Source organism: Elephantulus edwardii, unplaced genomic scaffold, assembly GCF_000299155.1.
Source record: "Elephantulus edwardii isolate Elephantulus edwardi_28Jun2011 unplaced genomic scaffold, EleEdw1.0 scaffold00070, whole genome shotgun sequence".
NCBI lineage: Eukaryota > Metazoa > Chordata > Mammalia > Macroscelidea > Macroscelididae > Elephantulus > Elephantulus edwardii.
In genome coordinates, this window is record NW_006399820.1 from 14,580,015 (window position 1) to 14,595,720 (window position 15,706).

The 15,706-nt window shown below is 39.1% G+C and overlaps 1 protein-coding gene across 1 annotated transcript in view; it reads right to left on the reverse strand.

Moving 5' to 3' along the window:
- CAP2 (CAP, adenylate cyclase-associated protein, 2 (yeast)) overlaps positions 1-15,706 on the reverse strand; it is a 199,606-nt gene that overhangs the window by 57,799 nt on the left and 126,101 nt on the right. The window contains exons 4-5 of the mRNA XM_006888669.1: positions 9,969-10,112; positions 9,411-9,496 (exon numbers count right to left, since the gene is read on the reverse strand). Of these exons, the coding sequence (XP_006888731.1) occupies positions 9,411-9,496; positions 9,969-10,112 (230 nt within the window). The remainder of the gene's footprint in view (positions 1-9,410; positions 9,497-9,968; positions 10,113-15,706) is intronic.

Here is a 15,706-nt window from a genome sequence, read left to right on the forward strand (position 1 = left end):
TGGGAGGGTGGAGGGACAGCGCAGGAGGGGAAGACCCTCTATGAGATGGATTGATTCGGTGACTGGGGTAATCGGGATGGATGTGTCAGAGGCGGTGCGGTTAGCGCAGGATAGAGCAGGGTTTAGGGCTGTTGTGCATAGGGTCGCTATGAGTCGGAAACGACTCGACGGCACATAACAACAACAACAACAATCTTCAACAAAACTGCTCTTCCTAAATTCTCTCAGACCTGTTTTGCTACTGTAGGATGACTACGCTCTGGAAGGACAACACTCTCATTCTTTACTCATTTGTTTTTGTAAAATAGCTTTACTGAGTTACAAACAACATATCATACAATTCATCCATTTCAAGTGTATGAGTCAATAGTTTAGATCAACAAAGTTGTTCAATCATCAACACGATCAATTTTAGAACATTTTCTGCATGCCCCCCAAAACATCATACCCATGGGCAGGCATTTGCCAATTCCCCCAAACCTTTTCAGCTCTGAGCACCTAATTAATCTCTTTTCTGTCTCTATGGATTTGCCTATTCAGAATATTTCATATAAATGGCATTTTGTGCTATTTTTTTCCCACTCAGTATATGGGGCTGTACGAGGAGGAACGTGACATCAGGATTGGTGGAAGATTTATCAACAACCTGTTTTATGCAGATGACACAACCCTACTTGCTGAAATTGAGGACGACCTGAAGTGCTTGCTGCAGAAGTTCAAGGACTGCAGCCTTCAATATGGATTGAAGCTCAACATCAAGAAAACAAAGATTTTCACCACTGAGCCAATTGGCAGCATTAGTATGGATGGTGAAGAGATTGAGATAGTTAACACTTGGCTCCACAGTCAACACTCTTGGTAGCAGCAGCCAGGAAATCAAGAGATGAAGTGCATTAGGAAAGTCAACTGTCAGAGACCTCTCCAGAGTGCTGAAGAGTAACGACATCTGGCTGGAGACTAAAGTGTGCCTGATCGAGGCTATAGTCTTTGCAATTGCGTGATATGCATTGGAGAGCTGGACAATGAGTAGGGATAATAGAAAGAAAATTGATGTTTTGAGCTGTGATGCTGGAGAAGAGTGTTGAATAAACCATGGACTGCTAGGAGAACAAACAGGTTTGTCCTGAAGAAGGTGAAGCCGGGCTGCTCCTTGGAGGCAAGGATTCTGAAGCTTCATGTGACATACTTTGGGCATGTTGCAAGGAGGGACCAGTCCTTGGAGAGGGACATCATGTTTGGGAGAGTGGAGGGACGGTACAGGAGAGGAAGACAATAAGATGGATCAATTCAGTGATTGGGGTAGTGAGAGTAGGTGTATTGGAGACAATTAGGTTGGCACAGGATAGAGTAGGATTTAGGGCTCTTGTACATAGGTTTGCTATGAGTCACCAGTGTCTAGACAGCACATAACAACAACAACAACATCATGATTTTTCCAAGGTCACTCCTGCTGTAACATATGTTACTGTGTAGTGTGTCCTCCAAATATGTGTCAGCTTGCCTAGGTCAAGATTCTCAATATTACATAATTACTTCCATTTTGTGATATGATGTAGTATTCCAAAGTGTTATAAATCTAACCTCTATGAGGGTAATGTTGCAGGTTTAGAGGCAGTCACGTTAATGAGGTAAGCCATAAGCTACAGAATTAGGTTATATCTTAAGTCAATTTCTTTTAAAGTGAAAAAGGATGAAAGACACAATAGAGATAAGTGGGACCAAGGAAAGAACTGGGCGTAGGCAGAGTGTGTCCTTTGGAAGCAGGGCTCCTGCACTGAGAATCTTGCAGTAAGAGAGATGTCAAACCTGAGGTCTCCAAGGAGTGAAAATCAGAAGTTGAAGAGAATGGACTTTCTTCTTGAGCCCACAGTAAGAGAAAACCTTCTAGAGTCACTACTCTGAACAGTCTCACTATCAAGAAGATATATACATTAAAAAAACAACAGAACAATAAAAAGAAGATATCAAGTTGGAGGATTTCTTCACTACTAGGCCAATAGGCAACACAAGGAAATGGAGAAAAAAATGGAAATTGTCAATAATTTCATCTTACTTGGATCCACAATCAACACTTTTCGTATCAGAACTCAGAGAATCAGGAGACGTATTGCCCTGGGCAAGTCTTCTGTCAGATACCTCTCTAAATTACTGAGAAGCAATGATGTCAGTTTGAAGACTAAGGTGTGTCTTATTCAGGCCACAGTGGTCTTTTTAGTCACTTGCTGTTTATCAGAGAGCTGGACAATGACTAAGGATGACAGAAGAATAATTGATGTCTTTGAGTTGTGGTGCTGGAGAAGAGTACTGAACATACCATGAACCGCCAAAAGAACAAATGAGTCTGACTTGGTAAATCAAATCCTTGGAAGTTAGGATTTTGAAGCTCCATATCACATCCTTTGGGCATGTACTTAGGAGGAACCAGTCCTTGGAGAAGGACATCATGTTTGAAAGGGTAGAAAGACAGCATAAGAGGAGAAGACCCTGGATGAGATGGATTGACACAGTAACTGAGGTAATGGGAATAGGTGTGTAGGAACTGGTGATACTGACTCAGGACATGGTAGGGTTCAGAGCTGTTGTACACAGGGTCCATTTGAATTGCAGGTGACTCAATGGCACATAAGAAAAACATCTTTATCAAAGCAAAAAATAATCTAAAAAAGAAACGATGCAAATTTTAAACATATACTATTGATTAAAGATTTGGAACTAGAACAGTTACATATAGATATATATACACACACACACACACATATATACACACACACATCTATACTTATACATATACATATATACATATATATACACACACATATACTTTTTATATATATATAATGCAGTCTTTCTATGGAGCTCTGGTGGCTTAATGGTAAGGAATTTCAGTACTAACCCAAAGGAATGCGGTTTGAACCTACCAATTTCTCCATGGGAGAAAGATGGGCAATCTCCCCCCATGAGATTTATTGCTTCTGAAAACCCACTGGAGGGCCAGCTATGAGTCAGTTCAAACTTGATAATACGTAACAATATGCAATCTTTCTATAGCTCATAGAATTTTTAAAAACATTTTTTAATTGAAATTTTATGAATATTTATAGAGACTTTGGATTTCCATTCATTCACTGTTACACAATTTCCACCCTGCTCACTCCTCCCTCCAGTTGGTTTTTCTCTTTGAAAAGTAAAAAAAAAAACACACCCAACTTTTATTATTATACAATCCCCCCACCCCCAGCCACTCTTCCTTGCAGCTCTCATTCTGGACTCTTGTCATGAAAATAATTTGTTGTTGTTATATGCCGTTGAGTCACTTGTGATTCATAGCCACCCTATGTACAACAGCCCTAAACTCTGCTCTGTTTTGTGCCAATCGCACCATCTCTGACACATCCATCCCGATTTCCCCAGTCACTGAATCAATCCACCTCATAGAGGGCCTTCCCCTCTTGTGCCGTCCCTCCACCCTCCCAAGCATGATGTCCCTCTCCAAGGACCAGTCCCTCCTTACAACATGCCCAAAGTATGTTAGACGGAGCCTCGTACATGAAAATAATACCCAATCATATATTTCTTTCAAACATTTCTTGCCCTCATCTGTTTCAATGCAGTATACAATATTTATCTCCTCTTTCCTTAGATTCCCCTCAACTCCGATGTCAGTCTTGCTTTACAACAGTGGCACTATGCAGTATTTGTCCTGTTGTGACTGAGATATTTCACTCAGTATAAGGTCCTCCAGGGTCATCCATTTCGTGTAATATTTCATGAGTGCCTTGTTTTTCAACGCAGCATAGTATTCCATTGTGTGAATATACCACAGCTTCCTTATCCATTAGTTTGTTGATGGGCACTTGGGTTGTTTCCAACTTTTTGCTATTGTGAACAAAGCCGTGATAAACATGGGTGTGCATATATCTGGTTGGGTGGCAATTATACTTTTTTGGGGGTATATTCCCAGTAGTGGAATTGGGTCAAATGGTATTTCTATTTCCAACTTTTTGAGAAAGTGTCATACAGCCCTCCATAGTGATGGCACCATTTTACACTCCCACAAACCGTGAATAAGGGTTCTAGTTTCTCTTTAACCTTGCCAGCATTTGTTGTTCACTATTCTGTTAAATTTTACTTATCTTCCTGGGCTGAGATGATATCTCACAGGTGTTTTGATTTGCATCTCTCTTAGACCTAGGGATTTTGAACATTTCTTCATGTGTTTGTTCACTATCTGAATGTTTTCTTTGATGAGGTGTCAGTTCATATTCTGTGCCCATTTTTCAATTGGGTTATTTACATTTATCTTGTTGTGGTGCTCGAGTATTCTAGATATAAGTACCCAATCAGACATGTCATTACCAAATATTTTTCCCCAGTCTGTGGCTTCCTTTACTCTACTGGAGAAGGTTTTGGATGTGCATAGGGATTTGATTCTTAGAAGGTCCCATTCAACCATTTCATCCTCTCCTGGTTAGAGCTTTTTCCAGGATGCTTGGAAGACAGTTAATGCTGTGAATTAGGGCGTCTAGAGTTTTTCCAAGCTTTTCTCTAATGCAGTTTACAGTCCTTGGTTTTAGTCCTAGGTCTGTGATCCATGATCCATTTTCAGGTATTTTTTGTGTATGGAGTTACATGTGGACCTTGCTTGAGTTTTCTGCAGATAGTTTTCCAATTTTGTCAAAACCATTTATTAAAAATGCTGTTGTTTTCCCACTTAACTGACCTCATCTCCTTATAAAAAAATCAGTTGGACATAGGTAGACAGGCTGATTTCTGGGTTCTCAATTCTATTCCATTGATCCTTGTTTCTGTAGCTGTACCGGTGCCACACTGTGTTGACCACCATGGTCTCGTAGAATCTGAAATCAGGGAGTGAGATGTGTCCTACCTTCTTTCTCTTTTTTAGGAGTGGCTTGCTTATTTGGGGCCTCTTTCCATTCCAAATTAAATTGGAGATTGCCTTTTCCATCTCGGTGAAGAATGAAATTGGTATTTGTATTGAGATTGCATTGAATGTATAAATTGCCTTTGGTAATATTGTCACTTTCACAATATTGAGTCTTCCTATCCATGAGCAAGAATATTCTTTCATTTCTTCAGGTCTCTTTTTATTTCTTGTAGTAATGTTTTGTAATTTTCTTTCAATAGATCCTTTGTGGTTCTGGTTAGATTTACTCCCAAGTATTTTATCTTGTGATTAGCTACTGTGATGTACATTGTTTTTCTTAGCTCCAGCTCTGTATTCTCTTTGTCACTGTAGAGAAATCCAATTGATTTTTGTATGTTGATCTTGTATCCTGCCACTTTGCTGAATTGGTCAACTATGTCCAGTAGTTTTCTTGCTGAGTCTTTAGGGTTTTCTAACTATACTATCATATTATTTGCATATCGAGATAATTTTACCTCCTCTTTGCTACTTTGGATACCTCTTATTTTTTTTCCTCTTGTCTTGCTGCTATTGCTCAGACTTCCAATACAATATTGAATAGGAGAGGTGATAGTGTATCCTTGCCTAGTTCTTGTTCTCAAAGGGAATGCCTTAATCTCTCTCCATTAAGAACAATGTTGGCTCTTGGGTTTGTGTATATACTTCTTACTATGTTGAAGAAATTCCCTTCTAAGCCTATTTTGTTGAGTGTTTTAATCAGGAAAGGGTGTTGGATTTTTTTCAAAGGCCTTTTCTGCATCAATTGATAAAATCGTGTTGTTCTTGTCCCACTTGGTCATGGTGAATTATTTTTTTATGTATCATTGGATTTTATTGGCCATGATTTTATTAAGGATTTTTCATTTATGTTCATGAGAGATATTGGCCTATAGTTTTCTATTTTGATAGGGGCTTTACCTGGCTTTGGTATCAACGATATGTTTGTTTCATAAAATGAGTCTGGGAGAATTCCATCTTTTTCTATTTCCTGAAATAGTTTATGTAGAACTGGTGACAGTTCTCCTCTGAATGTTTGATAAAATCCACGTGTAAAACCATCTGGTCCAGGGCTTTTTTTGGTCTGGAAGTTGTTTTATCACCTTTTCAGTTTCTTCTTTGTAATGAGACTGTTCAGGTGTTTAATTTCCGTTTATGTCAGTTTAGGTAGGTTGTGAATTTCTAAGTATTTGTCCATTTCCTCTTGGTTTTAATATTTGTTTGAGTATAGTTTTTCATAGCTCATAGAATTTTTAGAAAACAATGTTTCATATCCTTTTACACTGGCCATTCTTTTAAAATTTAAATTAGTTAATTAAATTAAAATATAAATTAAAGATATGATTGATTAAAAATTCCTGGCAATTTAGGCTTTCAAGTTTCCCCTCCATGTGAAGGCCATTGTTAGTTGCTTTTGTTTACACTCTAATTCATGGTGACCTCAAGTCCAAAAGAATTATCTGGTCTTCACAGTTGTTAAGGAGCACTCCTGGTGTAGTCTGTAATGAGTTTTGCTGCTAACCAAAAGGCAGTACATGTTTCTACTAGTTTGAATGTACCAGTGGTGCTGAGAGAAGAAAAAGAGTAGTCTCCCCTGCAAAGACTTACAGCCTTGGAGATCCAAAGGAGGGTCCTTGTGAATCAGAATTAAATCGATGATCATGGGTCAAAATAGGTAACATACTTGAGTCCTTTCTTGAGGTCTCTGTGAATTTTGAGAGGCTTCCAATCTTGAGGGCTTATCTTACAACATCATATGGGATAATCTCCTGTTGTGACCCATGCAGTTTTCACTTGCTAATATTCTTAAGTAGATCACCAGCCATTTCTTGCTAGTCTGTCTCTATTTGTAAACTCCACTGAAACCTGTTCACTATGAGCAGGCCTGCTTGTATTTGAAATACTGATAGTACAGTTTCAAGAATCATAGCAACATGCAAAGCGCCACAGCTTACAGATGGATGGTGGCTATATTATTTATACTTTCAGAATTCCAGATCTTTTCAAACAGGTCTCCAGCCACAGCCATTTGTTCAGACTGATCTGCTTCCCCAGAGCCCTCTGAATGGCTGCTGCTCTGATGGAAGCTTCTATTTCCACCACAACTCTATTCATTTTAATGCAGTACCTGGCTTGTCTCTCACTGACCTGATTCATGGGTTCATCTCATTTCTATTCTCTATTTGTACTGCATTTCCTGACTCCTCCTCTCCTCTATCTGTTTGTCTACCAACTCCACATATGCTCCTGGGCAAAGCCTGCTCTTTGATGTGTGTAAAAGCTCTGAGGCCCCATGGTGCTGCTCCACCAGACACCGACCTGTACAAACCTGTCTCCTTAAGGGGGCGGGGGGCGGATACCTAAGACAGAGACACATGTTCAAGTGGGCAGATGTTCTTCGTTCTAAGAACCGTGAGGCAGACTCTTTCTAATATGCATATATCATCTTTATAACCAATTGCTCTTTTCATTTTGTGTCATCTGCAAAGGGTTTTCCCCTTAAAATTTAAAACAAGTTTATTGTTGAGGTGTCTATGTATTCTGAGTGTCTTCTGATTTAGAGGGTTTTTCTCCAGCACCATAAAAGACAATCTTCTCATCTGCAGCGTTTTCACGTACTAATTTTTCAGAAACGGTTAACTAGACCTTTCTTCAAAGTCTGTCTTAATCTCTACACTCCACTGAACCCATTCACAATGAATAATCTCATTGGTCTTTATGTTTGAGTCAACTCTACTCTAACTCATGACAATCCTGAATGCTAGAACTCATGATGCTCAGGATTGATTTCTATTTATGTTAAAGAATATGGAACATAGTTTAATAAATTAAATTATGTTCCCTGCTCCATTCTAGTTAAAATACCCTGGTCTTTGATTTGTAAAGCTAAGACCATAAATGGCTCTATAGAAAAACTCTCATTGTATGAAAGTTTAACAGGACAGCAAGCAATAAATGTTGGCAAGGATGTGAAGAGATAGGAACTCTTATGCATTGTTGGTTGGATTTTAAGATGGTATAATTATAAATGGTAAAACCATTCTGGAAGGCAGTTTGGCATTTCCTCAAAAAGCCGAACATAGAGACTCCATATGACCCACCAATTCTACTATTAGGGATATACCCCAAAGAAATTAGAACTTAGCACAAATAGAGAATTGTACACCAATGTGCATAGCAGCATTATTCACCATCACAAGAACATGGAAACAGCTCAAATGTCCAACTACAATAAAAGGGATTGAGAAATTGTGATACATTCACATGATGGAATACTATGCAGCACTCAGGAGAAACCATTTTGAAAATCACTATATAACTTGGAAGGGACTTGACAGCATAACACTGAGTGAACTAACTCAGTCTCATAAGGAAAAATACTGCATAAGACCATTATTATAGAAATAGTAAGATAACTAGTAAAACCTGAATGAGGATCCAAGGGGGGTGGAGAGGTGGGAGCAAAGAGATGAGGATGGGCAGGGAGGATATTATAGGGTCACGCAATTTGTGGAGTAAAGAGAGGAAGAATAAAGGAAATGGGAAAGATCCAGCAGGTATCTGGAAATTCAGGGTAATGGTGGGTATAATTTAATGATAATTAACTTTATAAAACATAACAAATGGGAATGATTATATTAAACACAGTGTGAATGAAGGATTATGTGAAACAAATGTATATGAACTATGTAAGCAAACCATATAAAATAAAAATAGGGGGAACCCCCCACAATCCTTCACTGTGATCTTCTACCCTAAATGAATGTTACTGTTTAGAGAAACAGGGAAGAATCTCTGAAGCAGAGAAGGAGCCTGGCCTGCCTCGAGGATAAAAGATGCAGCACATGGTCACCCTTTTAGCCAAAGAAATGAAGACAATGCTCCAACAACAAGTTAAAGTCTGGATACTGCCTCAGTGAGCAGAAGCTCTGTGTTAAAAGAGTGAAATCACTGTTTCAGTAAAGTATGAATAGTTTATCCAGTGACACAACGAGTCCTGTAACTCTGGACACAAAATAATGAAATGCAGATTATTAATTGACTGTAAAAGCCCTGACTATTTGGGAAAAGGAAGGCAGTCTTGGAGAAAGATCTCATTGCCTTTTAGGCCTGTTAATAAGGAAGTGTATGGATAAAAACAATTCCATCTAGTCTCTAATTAGTGGCTGCGGAAAGGATCCTTGTCCAGTAACAGTCTCGAGTGTCAGGAGAACTGTACTCCATAGCATGTTCAAAGGCAGACATTTTTTTTCAGAATGAAATCACCTGTTTTTTTCTTCCAAAGCATCTCTGGGTGGACTCAAACTTCCAACCTTTCAGTTAGCAGGTGAACTCATTCATTTTTTCACCACCCAGGTTTTCCTTAAAGTTTACAGTAGCCTAGTGAAGCGATTTGAAAGGGATCAGTAATTAACTCTGTTAAGTTTTAGAGACGGATGCCAAACAAGTGGTCAATTGAAAAACGAGGTCAGTTGAAGAAGGTACATACCTGCTTTTGTAGTCTTTTAGGACTCTGTTAGTGTAGAAGGTGGCTGCGTCATTCATCTCCTTGACATAAGGACCAGGCTTAGGAGACTGAGAGAACAGCACCATCACCCAAGCAGAGATGGAAAAAAAAAACAAACAACAAGGACAGAGTAAGAAAGATAATGCCTTATGGAGGAAGTAAAGCAACTAAGATGTTGACCTAAATTGCGGAGACTAATCTGAATATGTAAATTGACTCAGTGACTGGAGAAATGGGATTAAGTCTGTCAGAGACGATGCGACTGGCTCAGGATAAGGCATCAGGGTCACTATGAGTCGCAGGCAACTCGATGGCACATAACAACAACAAGAACAAAGTTGGTAAAGCTCTTAGCACACCACAGAATCTGAAACACTTATCTTTCCACTGGGTGGAAAGGAGCTGACACAGCCTGAAAGGCTCTGCAGGACATCAGTCTGAGGAGAAGGTGCACAGAGAAGGATGCAAAATCCACAGCTGGAGTTTTTCTAAACGCCCACAGATACAGCCAGGTGCTGTCGATATTCCACCTACACTCACCACGGCTATCCACCCCAGGGCAGGGATGCTCTCGCTCACAGCCGAGAGGTGGTTGAACATGCTGCTGCCCCGATTTCTCTCTCTGAAAGTCTGGATTTCCTGAATCTTCTCCGAAATTGGTTTCAGCAGTGCAGCCACGTCATTCTGTAAGCAGACAAGGGTTGTGACTTGTTACTAAGGAAAGAACAGAGAAACACCTCTATTCACACTGGATTAAGCTGGTATACTTAGGATGGTCCAGATCTTCTAGAATAGAATGGATTTGTTGTTTTTGTCAGGATAATACTGTTCATAGGGTTTTCTGTTCATAGCGTTTTCAGGATCTATTGTTCATAGGGTTGCTATGGGTCATACTTGACAGCATCTGACAACATTAAATACTCTCCTTTCATTCCCTGTAGATTTCACATTCCATATACTTTTTATTCCTAACTTGATTTTGTTGTTGACAATACAGACAGTGAAAACACACGGAAATTTAAAAGTTTCTTTCCACAAGTAAACTGAGTAACACTGAATATACTTCTAAACATATAAAACCATTTCCCCTTCCTTCTATGAGCTATTTCTCACTCATTGACAAAAACTGCCTCCAAAAAGTTCTATTTAATCTTTTGAGCTGCTATTGCCAATTTGATCATACACAGAGCATTTTAAAAGAGCACAGTGCTCCAGGCAGATCATATTTACTGCTTTGCTAAAGTACTGTTTGATTTTAAGATGAACAATAGTCAACTTTAGATGCTGATTGTTTAATTTGATAGACTTCAGGGGATACTTCTGGTATATCGTTTAAAGATTATCTCAGAGCAATAGTTCATTCAGTCTCCATAGTTCTAGAAAACTGGGATTCTGTAAGAATTTTAATTCTATTTTGCATTTCTCTCCTTTTAATCAGGATTCTTCTATGGAATCTTGGATAAAATGTCGAGTAATGATAGTTACACATCATGTCCAGTTATTTTGGTCTCATCACCAAGGAGTTTATAGGAGTATTAATAATACATTTCATATTTTCCTCCAACTTCTGATGCTTTCTTTCTCAGTTGCTCCACATGAATAAGACCAGATGCGTGGATGGAATGGCAATGTGTAAACTTTTAAGACCTCAGGCACTACGTAATGAACAAAAGAACTAAACAGGATTTTAGATCAAATAATCTGGATATCCCATGGAACTATGAACTAAACTTCCAAACCACAGAACCAAATCCAATAAAATGGTTTGTTGTATATAAGCAGCCTTAATAGCTACTCTTTGTCTTCTGTAATTATTGTAAATATATCTATCGTACAACTGTTACAATGAAACTTTCTGTAAGTGTGTAATTTATTGACAAGCTGTGCAGCCCTTGTTGTTGTTGTTTTGTACCATGGAGTTGGAACCGACCATAGCTGACCCTCTGGTAGGTTTTCAGAGGCAGTTAATTACATAGAAGATTCCCCCCCTCCTCCCCCCGTGGAGCAGCTGGTGGCCTCGAATCACGTGCCTTCGAGATTGCAAAGCAGCTTCTTGCCACTAGGCTGCCAGAGCCCCCTATACAATAGTCAGCTGTGCAATCCTAGTCTTTTTTTTTTAATGTCTAGCTTTTTAAATTTGATTTTTAACATCTGGTTATTTATGATTATATATATGTACATACATACGTACATAAATACATATACATACATCTATATATATATATATACATATATATACCCACACACATTTTTTTAAAGCTTCTCAGTCATCATCTAGAAAAGAAATTATTTCAGAATAACATCATTTTAAAACTCTGATCTAGCACGGTCACGATTACATACCATAAAGCAGGTACAAGATATTTTACATTTACAGAGGTATGATACAGTATGGTACTATATCTACAATACTAGGGGATACAATTAAAAAGGCATTATTTGAGACTTGGTTCTAGCAGAGGGACCAAAGGATGGAGTCACATAGCTCTGGTACAGAAACGCACCTTTTAAGATAGGATTTCCTTTCATTAGTGGCACGGTTCTAAGTACTCATTACTCTTCATGAATATCAGCTAAAAATACAACCCAAGATTCCCCTCCCCCTTCACTTTTAGCCCTCTTTCCTCCCCTCCCTCCTACTTCTAGTAACCACTAATAAACTTTTGTCTCTATACATTTGTCTTTTCTTTTTATATAAATGTGGTCATATAGTAATTTTTGCAAGATACAGAAAACTCTTACAGTGAATCCATGAGAAATTATTTGCAACTGCAAAGGACTGGTGATTTGACAACAACCACAGTAACAACAACAACAACAACAGCATACATTTAAAGAAAAGTATAATGAGATAGTGTGTAAATATAGATATTGTTATTGTTATGTGCCATCAAGTCACCTGTGACCCATAGTGACCCTATGTACAACAGCTCTGAACCTCTCCCTGTCCTGATCCAGTCTCACTAATTCTGAAACAACCCCCATTGCCCCAGTCACTGTATCAATCCATCTCATCCAGGGTCTTCCTCTCCTGTGCTGTCCCTCCACCCTTCCAAGCATGATGTCTTTCTCCAAGGACCTTTCCTCCTGGCCACATGCCCAAAGTATGTGAGACAGAGGTGCAAAATCCTAGCCTTCAAGAAGAAACTTGGTTTCACCCTCTCTAAAACAGACCTATTTGTTTTCTTGGCAGTCCATGGTATACTTATGTGTATTTGTGTGTGGAGGCTCCTGTGAGATTCCCCTATCCCATCTGTAAAATCAGGCTGGTAAGGGTCTTAATTTCACAGGGTTCTAACAGGGAGTAAATGAGAGAGCACCTACCTCTGTGTTTGGTACCAACCCAAACCAAACCCACCACCATCGAGTTTATTCTATTCATAGAGACCACATAGAAGAGCCTAGAGCTGCCCTGTCAGGTTTCCAGGCTGTAATCCTTATGGAAACAGACTGCTCTATCTTTCTCCTGCAGAGCAGCTAGTGAATTTGAACCCTGACCTTATGTTTAGCAGCCAAATGCTTAGACCACAGTGCCACTAGAGCTCTTTGTCTTTGGCATAAGGCTAGATAACTGTGGTTGTTCCACAAGTGTTGAATAATCTGACTGGCATTTGTCTAGGGATAGTTCCAGCGGTCAAGCACTTGGCTACTAAACAAAAGGTCAGTGGCTTGACTCTACTTAAGGGTAAACTGGTAGAAAGGTCCAGTGATCTGCTTCTGAAAGGTCACAGCCATGAAAACCCTGTGAAGCCCAGTCTATTCTGACACAGGGTTCATAACAAATTGGAGTCGGCTTGGTTTCTTGATGTGACTGGCTCTTAGTGATCTCCATGGTGATCAATTTAAAAGTCCCTGATCAGCTGAATTCACAGAGCAGCTCTTTCCTAACACACAAAAGGACACAAAGAGAGCTTTCCTAATTGAGATCTGCAAATCGAGAGGCATACTTTTGTTCTGGAGAGAAGTACACAGAGTGTTCTTCAAGCTCCTCAGTGGATTTTTTTTTTAATTCTTCCATATTAAAGGAGGGAGAAAACAAAAACCATTGCAGGGAAAGCTAGATAGGCCTTAAAGAAAATTCACAAGTACATTCCTGCCTCTCTCCTTCCCTTGTGTCCTTAAAATGGAAAGCTCTTTCTCTTATTTGGCATGAAGACTCTTGAATCAGTGTCTAATGGCAAAGCTGGAAAACCAAAGACCCCTTACCTTTACACACTCTCTTGGGGACCTCACTCTTTGGCAAGCAAATATTTCCCTCTTCAAGGGATTCTTTTAAACCCAAATTCAGCACATGATCAAAAGTGTGTGACAGATTTCCCCAGAAGGCAAGTAGTTTTTAATTATGGCAGAACTACTAAAAAGCATGCTAATTTTCTCCACGCATTTGCTAAGCCATACTATCCCTGATGCAGTGACATTTTTGAGAAAGGCCAGATTATCTGAATTGTTGGTGATATCTGGCCTATTGCCCTAAGGGGAAAAAGAACCAGAAACTGTGTATTTATAATGTAAGCTAGATTTATGAAGGCCATCTTTGTTTATCTTTGTTTCCCAAGAACAAACTCTTAAGTCCAAGGAGACAGAGTCTTTTAGACGATATTTTATATTGGTTATCTGATGAAAGCATCATAAAGACTGAGAAAGGTTCCTTTTGCCTTAGTTTGGCAATTGCTAGAAGATGTGCCTTTTTTTTTTAAAGCAATGCTAAGATAACTAAGTATAATAGCTATTTGCACCACTCCAATAAACAGTACTGCTTTTATTCCGTGCCAATAGATTTCTCCTACAAAGTACACTTGACTTCTCTGGCTCATCCTGAACTGCCACAGCTGGAATCAGAAATAGAGAAAGAATACTAGAATTATGGGGTTCTATCAAGGCTTAGTATGTGGGATGTGAGACAGAAAGCCAATGTGAAAGGATCATAATTAGAGAAACTTCCACCTGCGTTTGACATAAAGTGCACTATCTTTACATGCACTGCTCTGCTTGGGTACACTGCAACTGGGTATTCGGAGTGTCTTTCCACCCAGGGTTCTGGATGTATAGTTTTGGGAGTTGTGGTGTTAACCAAAACTCTGAGCCTCTCTAATAGTTCAGTTTCCTCAGCAGTTCCACAGGGGAAAAGATGGGCAATTCACAGCCTCAGAAAAACCTCTGGAGAATTAGCTATGAGTCAGTTCGCACTATGAGTTCAATCTAGGAAGGAAATCTGGCAGAGAAGTGGTTAAGTGGTTGGCTACTAACTGGAATGTGACCAGTTCTAATCCACCAGCTGCTCTTCAGGAGAAAGATGTCTGCTTATGTAAAGGTTACAATTTTGATAAACCAGTGAGGCAACTATACTCTCTCATAGAGTGAGCTAGAATTGATACAATAGGATGGGTAGTAGGATCTTCCCTAGAGGCTAATCTTTCAGAACTATACTGGATAAGATTCTGTTGTGATACACAGGGTTTTCACCGGCTAATTTGCAGATGCAGTTTACTAGGCCTTTTTTCCTTGTTTGTCTTAGTCTGGAAGTTCATAGAAATCTATCCATTAGTGTGATAAGACTGGTGTTTAAAATATCAGAGGCAAAAAAAAGTATCAGAGGTATAGCTACTAGCATCAGAGTAACATGCAAGCTAACACAGTAAGATGAACTGACAGTTGGGTGGTTGCAGGCATGTATTGGGCATACTCCCTTTAATACACGTTGAATCATACTGGTGTCAAATGAATGGATAAACGATTGTTTCATTTAGGGAAGCAGATCATTTAAGGATCATATTGATATTCGTAAAATGAAATGAACTGCTATTCATTCCTTAGACCTAGCAGCTCGTGTGCTTTGGAATAACTTTAAGTCATAAAATTTTACGTAGCTCTTACTTAAACCATCCTTTTCTCTCTCTCTCTCTTTTTATTTGCTGCTCTTGTTAGATGCCACTGATTCAGCTGTGACTCAGCAATCTTTTACATAAGAATTTAAAACGTGTTCAATCCTCACAGTTTCTATCCTGTGTAAGCCCATTGCTGTAGCCCCTCTGTCAATCCAATTCCTTGAGAGTCTTTTTTTTTTTTTTTTGCTGATCCTCTACCAAGAATGATGTCTTTCTCTCAGGTCTGGCCCTTCCTAATAACAAGTCCAAGCATGTGAGATTAAATTTCACCATCTTCAATTCTAAAGAGCATTCTAGAAATATCTCTTCAATAACAAATTTGTTAGCTCTTTTAGCAGTCCATGATATATATTTAATACTCTTCACCAACATCACAATTCAAAGGCATAAATT